The following is an 18335-nucleotide window of genomic DNA, read 5'->3' on the forward strand; positions in this document are numbered from 1 at the left end:
ATGGGGTTATCTATCTTCCTGTGAGCCAGCTAGAGCTCACCTTGATTACATCTACCTGGAAGTGCTCTGACAGGCTTCTAATTTCTGAGTCTAATAAAGAAAAGGGGGAAAGCTGTGACCTGTAGGAGCAGAGAGGGCAGAGCCCTGCCCTGCCAGGCCCTGGCACTCACCTTGTCCACTTTCTCCAGGTTTGCCCGCAGCTGTTTCTGCAGGGTGTAGAGCGACGAGAGCGAGAGCGCCTCCAGGTCAGAGAAGGAGCGCAGGAACTGCGGGTCCTGCCCGGTGTGGATCCTCTCCAGCTCCTCCTGCAGTTTCTTCACTTGCACCTCCAAGGCTTCCCTCTGCTCCCGGGCCAGTTCACATTCCATGTTAGCTGTGTTGGCGCGGTCATTTGCTTCCTCTGCCTCCTTTTTCCAAGCATCACAAGCCTGCAAGTCCCAACAAAGAGGGTAAAAGAAGCAGTCTGAAAACTTGGTCTGTCTCCAAAGAGAAACCCAGGCAAAATGATCAATTTCCATACACTCCTCACACCAGTTCTGACCAATCTGGCCTGTTCCCAAATTCTGAAACACGTTTGGGGCCTTACTTCAAGGCACTGCTCATTCCACATATCCCATCTACTTGGGCTGTGGTTCTACTCATCTGGCTCATAGCATTCAGGGCATGAACTCTTCAAACTGACAAATTACTGTGGATCAAAGGTCTGAGAGACTGTCAAACACTTCAGGACATCAGTTGTGACATCTGGCCTTGCAATTCCAGCACCTGAACACACTAGGTCAAGTGATTTGGTGATTTCCAAGGGAGAGGAAAGAATGCTGAGAGCCTGTAAAACCTACAGCTCTGCCCATCGCCTCCATGTCCAGAAAGAGCCTGTTGAAAGGCTGACACCCTCCACTCCTTTACACTCCCTGACCCCAGGATTTGCCCAAGTACCTGCTTGGCTTGTTTCCAAGACTCTTCCCACTGCTTTATTGTGCTGTTGGCCTCATCCAGTTCTTGCCGTAGCCGTGCCATCTCCGCAGCACCTGGACCTGACAGAAATGCAGGTGAGGTACTGGGCGAAAAACTCCCCGAAGCAAAGTGTTCCCATATGCTGCTGTTCATCCCATTTAAACCTGTTTCACAGGGAAATAGAGAGGGTTATGTCACAGGTGCTGGCAATTTCCCCATTTCCTCCCTAACCCTGTGAAATCCAGGATTCAAAAATGTGCAAATAGGATAAAAAGTTCATCTTAAGAATCAGTTTCATCCCCTTGTGCCCAGAGTCCATCACAGAGGGACTTTATAGGAAAATTTCACACCATCAGGCCTCATCTTTAATGATGCAGGGAGGAACCATGACAATGAGTGGTGGCAACTCTTGAATCAATCAGGCTGTTTTTAGAAGCATCACTTTTACAGCAGAGCTGACTGTCAGCTTGAATGCCCCTTCTTTCAGAGGAACCCCTGACCTGCTTCTACCTCCCAATTTTCAGTGCAGCAGAGCCACCAGAGTTGGTTCACAGAGCCCAGCTGGTGCTTCCTCCCACCCTACACCCTAAGAAACTTCTGCTTTTGTCTCCTCAGTGTGGGGCTTAGAAAAGGAGCCTCACTTCCAAACAGTGTCACAAAAATGCTCCAAGTCATTACTGTTTCCATACACAAGGAACAGAACTGGAAAATCCTGTTTATAAACAAGCAGAGACAATAGTATCTGTATCTGCTTCATCCTCTGCAGAGTTCTAGCACTAAGCTAGTGAGCAGCATCAAAGAAAACTGATTAGCCATTTCCCTATTTTAGCTTGCTCAAATAAACTCTCTTTTCAGGAAGAAATTCAAGGCTTAGGAGACAAAGGAGTAGAATATCACTTGTAGACAAAACTGGCTATTTTTCCAGAGTTCAATGTTCGTACTCTTTCCATAACTTTCACTTAAAATAGGCACCTGCACTTTGCATTCAGGGGAAAACTAGAGTGTGGGCTCTCACCCACACAGTTTGCTCCAGTTTAATGTGGGAGTAATTTTCATGCAGTGGTGGTCACCACTGGCTGGGAATATTCCTAAATCAAGCTCAAATTGATAATTCTGATCTCACAGCAGCTAAGCTGTGCCTGCAAGTGAACCCTGGAATCAACAGCCTCTCTCTGAGGTCTATCCCAGCACCACTGACTTCCCAGCCAAGACATAAATAGTGACAAAATTGTCTTCACCAAGAGCTTAGGCACATGAACTCATTCAGCAGAGCAGCAAGGGATCTTTGCTGGCTCAGGCCACTTACCACAGATCCATTTCAGCTGCTCTGAAGGGTGCTCAGTTGAAAGCAGGAAGTTTTAATGGAATCCCAACTCACATTTTATTTTTCAAACCTCAGTTTTCTTGAATGGGAATCCAGCATTAAGCAGGATGCTGGCAAGCCACAAATTCTGCCACAGTGCTGACCAGGCTGATCTTGTAATTTGTTTTATCTCCCCCTTTCCATTTGCTGCTCTCATTTCACATTGGAAGTATCAAGCCCCTTTGGGCAGAAAAGCCTTCTCTGCACATTTTGCACATAGCACAGTGGAAACCAGCCCAGAACTAGGTATTTTTAACTCAATTTCAATACAAATAAGTGATAACTACACACTTGACATGTTATGTGCATTCACTAAGTTAAATGGAACAGATGATTGCCAACTGCTAAGATACTATTTAAATATATTCTCAAAACCCCAGCAAAGGATTTGTTGTGTTTATGGAAAAATATATTTTATAAATAAATTATTTAAATGCATTTGTGAATTTCCTGCAATTTTTGGCTTTTTATTTATATAAATACATAGTCAAGATAAACATAACTAATTTCTTCTGAAACAGCAATTTCTCCTTTCCTTACAAAACTAGGACAAACAGCCAGCCCCAACCTAATTAAGAGCAGAGATGGCCTCTGATGTGTTTTATTACAGTAATTGTAAAAGCTGTTAAAGCCTAACAAGCAGCAATGGCAAGCATAGAATCATGGGCTTGGGCTGTGCAAACAAGGGATGCAGTTACACAGATAAGTGCATGCAGAAATAGCTTACACAAGCATGTAATAATTTTATTAGGTTAAACTGAATATAAAAGATTAAAGTGTATCTCAAATTTTAAGAGGCATTATGTCTAGCATCAACAGAGAATTAGTATTTACCATTACAAACAGAAATGAGCTGAACTGGTGTCCCTGTAGCCTGGAGGCCAAACAGTTTTATTTCTCAAGGTAATCCCATGTCTTGATAATAAAACAGATTTGTCTGCTAAATTCCCTGCTCTTCCTGATACAGCTGAAGCTCCAAAGTAATTTCTCTTCCTTCAGTCCCTTATACAGGAGGAAGACCCTCGAGGAGGGGAAGGAGCAAAGGGGACAAAACTGAAACACTGAATTTTTGGAAAGTCCACATTGCAGAACTGGGGCAGTGTCAAACAGGAGAAAAAGTTCCAGTGGCCCAGGCCTGCTCTAGAGCTCCCAGAAGCCAGTCTGGCCCACAAGAAGTCCCAAGACCAAACTGCAATCCCTACTTAAACTAAGTCAAGATGAGGACCCAGCTCTGAGTTTGATGTGAAATCTCAGCAAGGCACCACTTTGCTGGTGCTGGAAAAGAGAGCTCTTTTCCCTGAAAGGCATCATCAGAGCAAGGCAATTAACCTATCTGCCCCTTTTTCCTAGCCTAGAAACAAGGGAAGTAGAAGGAATTGCTCCCTTGCTCATGAGGTATTAGCTGACTTCTGGTAAAAGAGCTTCTAGTCCCGTTGCTGTTCTCATGGGAAGAAGAGATACATGACAGCAGTGAAATAACACATTGAAATTAAAGCCAACTGAAAAGAAAATACTTACATGGCACAGACAGGCATGTACATGGGACACACACACTGTGCATTTACCTAATGATCCATGAGAAGCTGATGTCCCCAGGAACGTGTTTTCTGACTGGCTTAAGTGTCCCTGGGGCTGATGGAGGAAATGCGATGAGAGGCTGACCGGTGGAGAAGGAGAGGCGGAGTGAAAGGAGGCAGAGCTTCCAAGGGACCCGGGGATATTTACAGGAGCAGAACTTTGCAGCAAACTCCCACCTGGACAAAGAACACACAGAGAGGATGGCTATGTATGACCATGAGGTGTGGACATAGGCAGGAGTTCAGAGCAGGAGGCGTCAGGTTCCCTTTCTCCTCCCTGAGCCCCTCGGGATTCCCTTCACTTCTCCTGAGGTCTCATTCCCCTCTCAGCCCTTAAGAGAAGCACTGAAGCTGCCATCCCATGACCCACACAGGTTAAGACCCTCCACAATTCAATTGATTACTCTTTCAGTGGCCAAGGAACAAAATGTTTTCTGAGCAGAGCTCGGTCCCTGTCAGTCTAGAGAAGATGAATTTGGTATCTGGTGAAATACTTTTGTCACAAAAAATTCACTTCTAAAACATGTGCCTCTGCCTTTATACTCCCAAACAACCTGTAGTGAGAAGACCACCATGATCTCAACCACTAAAAAGCAGTGACTAGCTGCAGTTACACACACCTGAGTGCCTGGATCTATCAGCAATAGAAAACCCCAAATAAAAAAAGCCTAGCCACAAATGACATCAACTTCCCTTAGACCAGAGGTTGTTCCTCACCACTCACAGATTTAGGGAGATCTCAGCCCTGCTCTCTCCTCATCTAGGTCCCTCCTTAGAAGATCACCAGGTAACACCCAGGCCTGATGTGCAGAGAGGGAGAAGGGGAGGATCCCTAAGGCACTGCAGGGGGGAGCAGCAGCAGCAGGGCTGGCAGCAGACAGGGACAGTAAACCTCCAACAGGCTCTAATCTTTGCCAGGGAAGTGGAAGTGATATTCTTTCCACAGGTCCTTTCCTACCTCAATATAGCTCCAAGCAGTGCAGTTCCCTTGGAAACCTCCAGACAACCAGTTAGCTCCTGTTCAAACAGCTGCTTTACACAGAAGGGCAGCCAGAAACTACAACCGCTTCCAAAAAAGTTATGAGACCATTTTTTTCCCCTGGACACCCATCAGAGACAGGTAGAAGAGGCCTTAGCCTACCTCCATGTATCAAAATGAGACAGACATTACAGGAACCAAATCAGCAGACCATGATGACACTCTGACAGATGGATGGCATTACCAGGTCAGTGAGTTTTCTGTTACAGCTAGGGAGAGTTTTCTGCTTAAGATGCAAATTGTTATAATTTGGCCTGATTTGAAATGCATCAGATGCCTTCTGGAGTCCACTTACACATTAAAAAAAAAAAAAAAAATTAAAAAAAAAAAGAAAAAAGAAAAAAAGAAAAAAGAAAGGAAAAAAGTGAGGAAAAAAAAAAGAAAAAAAAGTCTCAAGAAACATCCCCAGACAGCTGGGCCCAATGGCAACAGCTCAGCTCTGCTAGTCAGTAAGGGCAAGCTCACTTCAAAGATGCTCAAGGATTGCCAGAGTTTGTTGCAATTGCTGTTTTAACCAATGTAATTTTGGGACTGGTTTTAGAGCTTGGTTGGGCTGGCTCCACTGAGGTGACTGGGCAACACTGCTTGGCAGAAGATAAAGAAAGCTCTGTTGCTTTCATGTACCTATCATGATGCCACTCGTGTGGGGCACTGTGCTGCTGTCAAATGTCTTCTCCAGGGCAGCCACTCCGAATTCATTCAGGTCCAGGTCATCCAAGGCAGACTCTGCCAGACACAGAGGTACCAATTATGTTATAAAGGACCAACAACTTCAAGAGATAGGATGGCCCAAAGAGCCTACATGCAGAGGAGGCTGTGCTCGCTACCTCTCAGGGCCCTACTCTCCATCCTGCTCTCAGATGGTTTGGCAGAAGTGTCATGGGCAGCTTTTCAGGTCAGGTTCTTTAACCTGACCTGTTTCTTTTTGTCTTAAAGTATTCCCAAATGGTATATGAAAACAAAAATCTGATTAATTAACAGCAGATCCCATAAGTCTTCCCCAAACTGCTCTTTTAAGTCTGTCCTTCATGTACAGGAACACTGGTTTATGGCATGTCTGGTCTGGTTTGTGCTTTGTCCCTGCTTTCCTGAAAAGCCACTTGGAAAAGAAATACCAGGAGAAGGGAACACTTGAAAAACATCTCTGAGGTTCTCATATTGGGTGAAATAAAACTTATTAATGCCTGAAACTGTTATATCTATTTGAACATGCCTCATCACTAATGATGATCAATATAATTCCATCCCACACATGCCCACTCATTTCTATTATTATTTTTAACGAATTAGTGAGATCACCTCAGAAACGTTAAATTTAATTAAAAAAAGGAAAAAAAAGAGAAAAAAGGAAGAAGAAAACCAGGTGACCAAAAAGCCTGTGCCTATCTAAGAGTGACTCCACTCTCTGGACTCTCCTGTTTTCCTTTCTCTTACAGCCTCTGTCCTACACTCTACAAAGGGCAAAATCCTTACAATCTACCTGGTGGTAGCTCTGGCTATAAAATTGTCATTTAGAACTGAGGAGCTGTAATTGTGAAAAATGCCCCTGTGATTTCCTGCCTAGTCCAAGACCTCTTTGTCACTTTGACAAAGCTGAAAGTAAGGCCCTTTTACACCATGTGACATTCTGAGTGAGTGGCTCAGAGGCCTTCAGTTGGTCCTGTGGGTGAATTTCATCCAAAATGACCTGCAGGAAACATCAGATGTGTCACAGTCACAGAACAAGCTTCAGGAATCTGCCAGCACTGACAGACACGGAAAACTGGAGGTCACTGGAGCACCCACGTTATTCCAAGTCTCATACCTGGAGATCCATGGCTGAGGAAGCCTTATATTCATAAGTGAAAAAGGCAAAGTTACCTATGACAGACTCAACGGTGTCACTGGTTGGATAGAAGGGAAGGGCATTGGCATTCATGCCTGGAATGCTGCTGGTGCCGGCGGGGCTCGGGGGGGTTGCAGCCAGACTGGAGGTGATACTAGAGGAGATGCTGGATGTCAGGGGGCTCCCCACTGGGAGAATGCCCAGGATGTCCTGAAACAAGAGTGTGGAAAGCGAGAGAGGTAGGAAATAAAACATCTTTATAGAACAACCCCTTCAGAAACGTGCAGGAAGGAGCCAAATGCCAGCAGCAAACCTGTTTCCTGCCTGCTTCCAACCTGACAGATGGCTACTGCTACCACTGGGCTGGGGGTGGGGAGAGATTAACAGCTTTTCTTTAATTTCTGTTGACTGTTCTCCATTCCATGTCCCCCCTTCCCTCCCCAGTATTCTAAACATCTTTCAGGCTGCCCCAGAATTAACTCCTGTGACCCACAGGTTGCATGCAATCACAGCCATGGGCCACACAATCACTCACTCAGACTTAGTTCAGCACACGACTTAGAATTTGATATTAAATTCCCTTTGCCAAATCCTTGAACTTAGATGACTCCAGAGATCCATTCCAGCTCAATTTTCTGTAATTTGAAGACTCTCTCCTGCACAGTCCAGCCCTATGAATCTACCTTGAATTCACTCAGGTCTAACTACTCACAAATAACACCTCCAGCAAATCATCCCATCTTCATAAAGTGATCCCTCCAGCTGAGCATCCCTAATGGTGTCTGGACTGTTATTTACTCCCTGCAGAGCTGTCTGGATCCACAGATTTCTCTGTGGTGCTGGAAGCCCTGAGCTGGGTTCAGAGCCCTGCCAGCAGTTCCGTACCTGTTTGGGCTGTAACAAAGGTTGTTCCTGGCTCCTGTGTTCCAGGGAATGGGACTTCATTTTTGCTTGCTGCAGGAAAGAAACAAAACAAAAGATAAGCAGAGGGATTATTTAGCAAAACTTAAAATGGCTGGCTGCTGGCTTTGAAGAGGCCATGGGAAAGACAGTCCACTCCTCTCTTGGGCTGCCCAAGGCACTGGAGAATTTGGGGAGAGGAAAAGCACAGCAAACTGAAAACATTCCAAGTAATTTGCTTTCTGTATAGCAAGACATCACCCCCAGAGTTATGCAGAGACTTGTCACAGTGACATTTGCCTTTAATGCTGCTGTAAAACCTTTGCTAGCACAAAGCACACGGTAAGAACCAAGATCAAAACTGAATTATTTTGCCTTGCTGTAACTAACTTATCAGCCCTACTGCATCTAACACCCAGAAAGGGCCAGAAATGGTGGGAGGCACACTGCATTGTTATATTATGCAAATATTTTTCAGTTTGGGGAAAATAAAAGTATGTTTTCCCTCAAACCTTTCCAGCTCCCAGCTAGGATTGCAAAGTAAAACAAAGTGATAACTAACCAATTTTCAAAGCAACATCATCAAACTAACTTTACAAAAAATCCTCCCCTCATCCATTAACATAAGAGCACAAAGGTAGAAAACATAAGTGAGGCCAAGGCTGTCTGGAATTGCAAAACTGCATGAATGCCAATGCACATTTGGAATCACACTATTCAGGCTAAAAAAATCAGCTTAATGTCCTTCCAGCATTGTATCTTTAATGGATATCAACTCTCTTCAGTCAGTTCTGCTGGGATTCAGCTGGGAAGTGGCCTCAGGAGCCTGTCAGCCTGTCTGCAGGCCTTGCTCCCTTCCTCCCATGCTGTGACATGGCACAGGGAGATCAATCCCACCCTCTGGGCACAGAGAGGCAGCAAAAAAGTGCTGGGAGTCAGCCCTGATTGTTTACTCACTCCCCAACCCCCCCAGTGTGAAACACAGACATATTCCAGCCATAAAGCAAGTCTGGTTTTTATCCCAAATCCAGGCAGGCACCATCTCTGCAGGCAAGATGTGCACCAGCAGCACCACCCTGAGCTGAAGTGATACCCCTTGACCTCTTGGCTGAACAGTCTCATGACAAAGATAAATGAGTGCTGGAGAGGGCTGACGTAACCAGACAGGCAAAAGAGCAGTGCAAGAATTCCTGCCTTGCTTTTACTTCATTAAATCATTTTCTCTGCTCAGCTCTATGCCCGTGGGCAGGCAGAGATGTCACAGCCTGGCAGACAGGCAGCAGGGAGATGGACACAAAGATCCTCCTGCAGTGCTCTCTCACGTTTCCCTGACAATGTTCATGACACAGGAGCCCATGACGGGCTGGCTCTCCTCTGTGTGAGGGCTGTGCTCTGTGAGTGCCTCTGTGAGTGTCTGATAAGGCTGTGCTGCATTACCCAGCACAGCCCTGCCCTGTCTGACACTCAGCTGAATACAAAATGTGCTATCTCAGACGTCAGCAGCTGAGGGAGGGCACACAGGCAGCCGTGCCCCCACTGAGAGGCTTCCTGCCAGCGTGGGGAGCTGCCTCTGCTGCAGTCAAGTCTTACTGGAAGCACATTTTTTTTCCTTTAAGGAGGAAAAAAGTGAACATATTGCCAAGTTAGCCCAAATTCCCAATGCCTGGATTCACACAGCACAAGAGAAAAATGAGCAAACAAAATGCCACCACTAAGGCAGTGTCCTGTAGCTCTGAATAACATTAGAAAGGGCACACACAGAGACAGACATTCAAAGGACAGGCTGAAATTCTCCAGCTCTCTCTGTTGCAGTCAGGGTAGAGAACAAGGGACATAAATTGAGTGAAACTAAATGTTTTCTGACCAGCATGGAACAAACCTACTGTGCTGTGTGTCAAGGCTTGGGAACACCTCCTGGTCATGGCTTTCAAGTCCTTCCAGTGCAGCCAGCATTTTTCCAGCTTGCTAAATCTTCTGGGACTTGGGAAAAGTATTTTTAGCTTTAACTGCTAGCTCAGCCTTACCATAAACTATGTGGAATCCATTAAGACTGAAGGTGCATTTTTCATTCTAATAAGATAGAAACTATTTGTACAAATTCTACAGGGAAAAATGACAAGGCCATTGCAGAACTGAACCAGAGTGTCTCCTCTGACGTTACCACACAGGAGCTGACAAAGTTAAATGCCTCATTATTGATCTAATTTACAGAGTATTTGAGAATCTCTGGTGCCCACTGCAGCCAAAGGGAATTACAGTAGAATTTAAAAACTAAGTAATTATAGATTAAAGTAAAATTAAATCAGGACACTTATGAGACACCTAATCTTGTCTGTAGAAGCCTAGCATAAGGCAACTGTGATTACTTCTGTCTATACCTTAATAGCTACTTATTCCTATTTAACACAGGTTTTGCTTAATTAAAGCCACATAATTAAGCAGTTACATGAATACAGTATCTTTGTAGCACAGATCTGACTTCAGATACAAATGCTCATCATCTGGCCCTCCTTTCAGTAGTCTTATTCATACTCCATCCCTTTTCTCCTTGGCTGAGGCTTGCTGCCCATTTTCTCCAAAGCAGGGCCTCCCTGGCAGCCAGCCTCTGCTGGCAGCAGACAGGGGTTCTCTCAGTCCTTCAGCTCTGGGTTCACTCCTCCTTTGCAGCAGAGGCCACAGAGAACGAGGACATGTTTTTCCTTTTGTTTCTAAACAACTGTTACAAGCTGCTGTGCCTGCAAGAAGTGCCAAGATCACAGCATGCTCTGCTCTTTACCCCCAAAGTTGTGTTGCATCAATTTGCAGTTTCCTAAGGCACATCCCCCTTAAGCCAGACAAAGGGAGCATTGATAAGAGGGCACACATGCATATAGCTTAATCTGGATGTGTCACTGCATCATTTTAATTAGACTAAACAGTGCTCAAGACTGGCCCTACTGCAAAGCTTGGCCATATTTTCCCAAAGCCATAAAAATAAATAAAACCCATGGAGTCTGCTTCTAAATTCAACTACTTTATGCAAGACCTTGTCTGGACAGCATATTTCCACAGTTTTCTCACAGCAGTACAGGCTCATTAAGACTGACTTCTTTAATGTCACAGACCAAAGTGAAAACATGGTCAGGCTGAAAGCAGCACCTCTTGTCCTTTCTGTTCTCAGGCAACACAGACCTGGTATTCTTATTGCTTTTTATACTCTTGTGCAAAAGAATTTGTAGGAGATTTGCAGCACCTCCTCATACAAGTAGCTATTCTCCTCCCCCTAAATCAAGATAAAATTACAAACCCAGTGAGAAATAAAAACTGAAATAAAAACCAAAGCTCTGGGTTTGGCTCAGGTTGGAAGGGGTGGTACAGAGAAACTATTAATTATAACACCAAGAAGGGAAATTCACAGCAAGAAACTGACTGTGGAAAAGCTCATGTATGGCAAAAGAGCTGGAAGAGATTGTTCCAGGCCTAGGGAGCAGCATGAATAAGGCATGACACCAGGAAGAAGACTGAGGAAGCAGCAAGGCAAGACTGGGATATCCAAAAGGGGTAAGAGGGAATGTCATTAAGAGATGTGGGTTGGGTAATATTCAGAGGGTTCTTCAGATAAGAATGAGGAATTCTAATTTAATACAGAAACCACAGGACAGAGTCAAAGATCAGAATGATACAGTCACAGAAGCAAGAGACAACTAACATGACATCTTCAATACACCAGAGGAATGGTGAACAGAGGACAAACCAAGTCATGGAGATCAAGGTAAGAGTCTGGAGTGGAAAGACAGAAGGAAGGATGAGTTTCCATGAGACAATACAGGAAAAGACACAGCAACTCCTGGCAAGGACCTAAACATGGAAAAAGAAAGAGCAAGAAGTGATGTGGGAAGCTATCCAGGGTCAACACAAGACAGAAGTTGAGAGGGGTTAGGAAAACAAGTAGCAGCTCAGCTTCTACAAACTGGGTGTGTGATGGCAGCAAGGGAGACAAGACCAGATGTGAGATGAAAGAGGCTGGAAGGGAGACTGAAAACAAGAGCAGAGATCCAGAAACTGCTCATACGAGAACAGTGCTTTCCCACTTTTGTTCCATCAGAAACAAAACCCCATTCAAGCTAGACTGGGCAATCTCTCATTCCTTCTCATCCCCCCAACTCTTCCAGCCAATATTCCCCACTAACCTGGCATTTGAAACTCTTCAAATACTCGGCCCCAACCTGATCTTCTCGCTCAAACCCCGGTGCTTTCTTGTAGCTGCCAGCTGCTGTGACTGAGTCTGGAGGAAAACCAATGCTCTCCAAGCTGTGGGGCTTCCCAATGGCACCAGGAGGAGACCCACATATATTAGATGGGCTTCCAAGACTGCTGTTCCTACAAAGAATCTAACAGAGGGAACAAGTGTCAGGAAAGTACAGCCAGACAGCAGGAACTGCTCAAAGAGGCATCCATGGAAGTGCTCAATCACATCACTGTTTGTAGGTTGATTACACTGACAGCCAACACAACCATACAAGCTTCCAGTAAACACTCATTAAACACCCAGGAGAAAGCTCCACTGAATTTACACAGTCCCACAATTATGGTTTTATTGTTGTTACTTTGGAGTGCAGTCTTGAAAAATCTAACCTACAGCTCTAGTGACATTTTTCTTTCTGAGGCCTCAGAGGTGACTGATCAGCTTCCAACACGACCACAACACTCTTCCCTTTCCTTAGGCTACAGTGGGTCCTGTCTGACTCTGGGTAGTGGAGTGGAACCTGGAAAGGTGCTGTGGCAGTCACAGAAATCAGGCATATCTGAGCTATATGGAATAGTCTACTTTTTGCTTTCCAGTTGGAAATCTCCAAGTTTTAATGCAGACACAAGGCAGGTATCAACAGCTGCATTAAAAAAAAAAAATCCAATGATTTCCAACATTTCCATTCTTTGGACTAATACCAGGGATCACAATCACATGCAACAACGCTAGTTTTGCACTGTAGATGAAGCCACAGACAGCAGCAAAGAAAGCTGAGTTTTAGAGAATGTGTCCATCTGGATGAACACAAATATCCCATTTCTCTGGGATAAGAAATTACTTGCCTCCACTAGCAAGCACGACTGTGCTTCAGACATCACAGATTCAAATGTGGCACAGTCTGGGCTGGCATTAGGAAAAAAAAAAGGAGCAGCCTACAATGTTTTTATTTTATTTTTATACAGACATTCTGCTGTCCACGCTTCCCTACAGTCACAAAGATAACTACTCACTGTGGTGGAGGTGGGGCTAGTTGGCAGAGTTCCTGATTTATTCCACACCTACAGTACAAATACAAAACAGAACAGGCCACGTGAGGCTGGCTGCTACAGGGACCTTTTTCTCTGATTAATTCATCATGTAAAATGATCACCAGCAAAGCCATATTTGTTTGCAAGCTACATGCAGATGCCCTGTGGAGTGATGAAGTCATAGGCAGACATGTGCTGCCATTTGGCACATATCCAAGGATTAGGAAAGACTGTTTAAAAGACTAAGAGCTTGAGATAGACAAGACCTAAACAGCCTAAAAGTAGGAGATATCTTCAACTGCCCCGCAGTTTTCAGAGAATTTAAATGATACCTTCATAAGATGGAGGGGTTTTGGTTTTTTTTGCTTTCCAGTGTTACTTAGTAAGAGACAATACTATGTCCAGACTTTTCAAGATGCGTTTGGAATCCTATCTGCAATGCAATTCAGGACAGCTATGAACTGCTAGGTTGGCTCAAACACAGCTTCTCTTTTCAAAGAGAGGGAATAAAACAAAGCAGAGGTCCTAGATGAGTTCACCTCAGTCTGACCAGTTTCAAATGAATTAAATTCATGTCAGTGTACCTTCTCAAAACCTCAGCCAACCATTTGAAAAGGTTACACACCTTATCAAGTGCAGTACAAAAAGGAAAGACTCAGAAAAAAAAAAAAAGTAAAAAGAAAAAGCTAAGTAAAAATGTAGTCTAGCATTCCATGGTTTTCTAATCTGACTCTGACTATCTGTTCAGCACTGAGACATCTCCTTTCTTGTATGGACAACTAACTAACAACAATCTGGGGGCATTACTGAAACATATCCCAGAGTTTAGCTATCTCCAGGAGTACAAGAGGGAGGGAACTAAGGATATCCTATAATGCAACACACAATATGCACAGGCTAAGGCTCTGAGATTACATATGTAAACAAACTCAATTGTAGTTATGTACTTTAGAGGCTGTTGGCTCACAGCCTTCAATTATAGGTCTTGGAAGCTAAGCCCAATATGTACCTCCAAACAGGAAGGAGTTGGGCTGCATGTGCGGATGTATTCCACTCTCCTGAAAGTACATCAACAAACCCTGCTCAGAAAGGAAGGCCTAGAATTTTTATATGTGAGAAGACAATACTAAAGCCACTGAATGTATGTTCCAAAAAAACAGATCCCTCTAAAAAGCGTGGAGCTGAGAACTAGGAGAAAAATCTCATATCCTCTGGACTTTGGGATACTTGGGAGAAAGAACAGACTCAGAGAAACAAAGCTTTGCACAACATGGACGAGGCTTCTCCACAGGGCTACATACATTGCTAAGGTCTGGGGCATGTGGACTGGAAGGGCTGACTGGAACAGAGTCCCCAGCAGCTGAGGGCATGTACATCACAGGGGCTGTCTGCGTGGGGCTGGACACGGCCGAGGATTGCTGCAAATCTTCGCTGAGCGCCGGCTCTGCGGGAGACAAAGACAGGGACACCACTCAGAGCTCAGCAACTGCCACGGGGCACAAAACATTCAGGAACAACACCACCCAGATATTCCTGAGAGAAAAAATACTCCACAAGCACCTACTTATAAATGTAGAAGTAAGGAAGAACCTTATTTGGCTTGTTGGCTTATCTAATATTCCTCGTGTTTTTACTGTCATCACATATACACTGTGCTGCTCTTTAGCTCATTAGTGCTGCTCCAAAATTATCTTCCCTGCATGAATTGCGTGTTATTCATTCAGCTCTCTTGAACTAAGCAGAGTTTCCTTCTTTGCTTGGCACAGAGTTGATGGGTGCATTATAATTAGCTGAGGGAGTTAAAGTTTCCATCTGCTCAGTACAAATCATTACCAAAAAAAAAGTGGCACTGGTTTGGAAGGTAGAGATGCTGTAGATTTGTAGGATTTACATCTAACACTCAGCATCTCCACAAAAACTATAGAACTGACACTATGTCTATATTTCAATATCCTCAAAATGCTGGTTTCTTGCTATTAATCAGTAAAACTCAGGTTAAGAGCAGACATAATAAATGGACTCCTGTTATTTTAATTGCATTTGGCCTGTCCTTGTGACCTTGTAGGAAGGACTAAAAGATCCAAATCCATAAGACAGCACAAGAAATAACCAAGTTGGAATAACCTAAGTGCCACAGAATGTTACTCTAAGTAATATAATATCCAGTGTAGTAATCTTATTAGGAGTAGGGCATCCCTAAACAAAAACACCATATTATACCCAAGGAAGTTTGCTAAACACTGTTCCTTTATCAAGATTTCATTTTCTAAAGCTTGCTGGATCCCACTGTGTAGCTGCATTGCTGTGTTTTGGGCCATTACAGCCCACAGCTCCAGCTATAATTACTGCTTGTCAACAAGGCTTCCTATAAAAGGAACAGCACAACCTGTAGGGAATTTACTCTCCCCATTCCTTGTCAAAGGCAGCAATTACTAATTCCCTCATTTACAAAGGATAATCAAGTAACAAAGAGATTTTCTCAAGGCCATGTAGTGAGACAGTATCAGAACAATTCTAGTGAATAACCTGCTCTAATCATTGCAAATTCAGCATTGAGATTGCAGAGCAGCAACTGAGGAGGAGCCCTAGGACAGGAACTAACCATTATTTATGAATGTCAGGACCACCTGCAGGTAGAACTTCCACCACCAAAACTGCATCACTAGTTTATAGTTGATTAAAGTGAGGATTGAAATAATGCCCTATAAGTCAGGGAGCTATTGAGCAAAGAGGATTTGAGATAAAGCAGTAAAAAAAAACCCTGCATATTTTTCTTCTCCAACCTGACTTAAAGACTTAAACTCTAAGTAAAACTTCATAAAGAGTAAAATAGATTTTTTAAAAATTTGATCAATAAATTATCTATAATCAGCAGTTTTATCTTCAGCTTTTTAAGCTATGACACTTGGCAATTTAGCTAGGTACAGTTCATCCATGTACAGAAGAGAAGCAGCTTTCTCCATTTCCATCCTCCTGAACTGACACCCAGAGAAATGAGCAGGAGAGAGGGAACAGAGGGAGATCCTTCAAGAGACAGAGCAGTGAGAGCTAAAGGCTGAGTCCTACAGGCCACCTACTGCCTCCAGCTCTGCCAACACCTCCCACGCCAGCAGTTTGATAGAAATCAAAGTTAACCCTCCACAGAAGCTCTGGTTTTGCAGCTGTACATTTAAACTCTCTTGGTCAGAAGCTTTCCATAGCTCAAACACCCAGGAAGGATGAGAGAAGTGGTGCACGTACGTTCTACGTGTGCAAAGGCACAGAAGGGTCCTCGGGGACAGCTGCCAGACTGCTGCATGTCATTGCATTTGGTGGATTTGTAGATCTAAGGATGGGAAAAAGAACAAACAAAACAAAACAAAAAAAAAACACCAAACAGAAATGAACAGAAAATAACAGTGACCATCAGGTACAGAAGTACTATGAAGAAATTTGACAGCAAGGCAGGGACACAGATAAGAGGTGCAAAGGCCAGCAGAACTCAAGGTGACCATTTCAGTGCTTTGCTTTAAAGAAAGGAAAACCCACTATAGTTCTGGAAACACCAAAATACGCCCATGACAGCTAGAGCTCACCCAGAGACCAACCCACCACACACCAGCTCACCCAAAGGTCACCATCTGCCATGAAGTCCCTCAGACTCACTGGAAGCTCCATGGACATTACAAATGGCAAAAGGTAGGAAACAGCTGACAGATGACAGCACAGAAAGTTGCAGCCACATGTTTGCAAGGAAAATAACAAACCATTGACAAGGACTGTAGCAAATGGATTATTCCCTCTCCCCCCAGTTTGACAGGCGGTGACAATGGTTACTGTGCAGATACGGGCCCCACAAAGCTTTTCAACACTGTAACATGAAGCAGACTACGAAAAGGTCTTAATTACACTTTCTGTAAGGATACTGGAATGCTCTGGGCATGCTCACAGCTAAGAGCTTGGTGGTGTTTGGTGTTATCAACATGCACCACAAACTCTTAGTCAAGGAAACAGATGCTGTTTGCTCACATGCAGCCCCACATTGTGCTTTCCAAAGGACCCCCACACCTAACACTGCTCCTACACTTGAGTTTTCCCCCACTTTCCTTACCTCCTCCCATACAGTCTATTCTGTCAAGCAGCTGAATTGCAGCTTATTCCCAACATGCAGCTTCCATGTATCCCAGGACCACACTACAAGCAGCCCACATCCTCTCCCACCTGGCACAGTGATGTACTTGGTAAGACTGTAACGCTTTTGCTTTTCTAAGTGGAGCAGGAGGTCACTGTACCTCTGGGTGGAACTGCTGCTCTGTGCGAGTGTGGCAGTACTGGCAGGAGTCTCCATTTTCACACTTACTGGGATCTCCCCACTCGTCCCCGTGCTTCACACTGGGACACGGCGAAGATCTGTGGGAATAAGGAAGCAGGAGAAGGCATCACACTCACAGGGGTGCTCTGAGCTTTGATTACTTTGGGTAGGTGGAGGGAGGTGATTCTCCCCCTCAGATCCACTCCTGGAGGACTCCATCCAGCTCTGGGTCCCCCAACAGCAGAAGGATGTGGACCTGCTGGAGCAAGCCCAGAGAGAGCCAAAAAGGTGCTCTGAGGGTCTCTCTGCTCTGAAGCCAGGCTGGGAGCACTGGGGGGGCTCAGCTTGGAGAAGAGAAGGCTCCAGGGACACCTCAGAGCCCCTTCCAGCACTTAAAGGGGCTCCAGGAGAGCTGGAAAGGGACTTTGGACAAGTGCCTGGAGTGCCAGGACAAGGGGGAATGGCTTTAAATGGAAAAAGAATAGATTTAGATTAAACACAAGGGAGTAATTCTTCCCTGTGAGGGTGGTAAGGCCCTGCCAAGGTTGCCCACAGAAGCTGTGGCTGCCCCTGGCTCTCTGGAACTGTTCAAAGCCAGGCTGGATGGGGCTTGGAGCAGCCTGGGATACTGGAAGGTGTTCCTGCCCATGGCAGGGGTGGAACAAGATAAGCTTTAAGGGTTGGGTTCCCTTCCAACCCAAACCATTCTGTGATGTTACAATTCCTCAGTTGGGGGCAGGTTTGGCTGCCCACCCTCAGCTGTATAATCTGCTTGGCTGCTGCTTCCCCAGCCCCCACCCAGCTGCTATTGCATCTTCTCCCCTTCTTCCAATTTCCCAATGAAAAACCATGGCTTAATTCTCTATTTGAAACGAAATACAACTTGAACCAGCATAACAATATTAGCAGCTGATGTGATTAGTGTCAGAGACGCTGGGTCTGGCTTCTGTTTTGGAACTGCACCTTCATAGAAAGCTAAGAAGTTAATTGGCTAATCCTAAAACACATAATACCCTTACAGCAGTATGTTTCCAGGTTTATAGTGTGGCCATGTGGAAAAGAGGCTGAGTCAGGTCACTGGGGAAAAGGCAAGTCCGTTTTCTTTCTCCCAGCCAGTTCCTTTTCCCAGA

The 18335-nt window shown here is 44.7% G+C and overlaps 1 protein-coding gene across 5 annotated transcripts in view; it reads right to left on the reverse strand.

Moving 5' to 3' along the window:
* The window catches only part of UNK (unk zinc finger), a 44905-nt gene that overhangs the window by 4427 nt on the left and 22143 nt on the right, over positions 1-18335 (reverse strand). Inside the window, exons 6-16 of one of the 5 annotated variants that reach the window (XM_041409128.1) lie at positions 17186-17303; positions 16155-16239; positions 14216-14358; positions 12897-12944; positions 11828-12028; positions 7644-7712; positions 6794-6968; positions 5558-5659; positions 3883-4071; positions 937-1034; positions 171-428 (exon numbers count right to left, since the gene is read on the reverse strand). In XM_041409128.1, coding sequence (XP_041265062.1) covers positions 171-428; positions 937-1034; positions 3883-4071; positions 5558-5659; positions 6794-6968; positions 7644-7712; positions 11828-12028; positions 12897-12944; positions 14216-14358; positions 16155-16239; positions 17186-17303 — 1486 coding nt within the window. Of the gene's footprint in view, positions 1-170; positions 429-936; positions 1119-3882; positions 4072-5557; positions 5660-6793; positions 6969-7643; positions 7713-11827; positions 12029-12896; positions 12945-14215; positions 14359-16154; positions 16240-17185; positions 17304-18335 lie in introns of all 5 variants that reach the window. The other 4 variants (XM_041409126.1, XM_041409127.1, XM_041409129.1 and 1 more) reach the window with 4 other exon arrangements.

Source organism: Onychostruthus taczanowskii, unplaced genomic scaffold, assembly GCF_017590055.1.
Source record: "Onychostruthus taczanowskii isolate IOZ18803 unplaced genomic scaffold, ASM1759005v1 scaffold30, whole genome shotgun sequence".
Classification (NCBI taxonomy): domain Eukaryota; kingdom Metazoa; phylum Chordata; class Aves; order Passeriformes; family Passeridae; genus Onychostruthus; species Onychostruthus taczanowskii.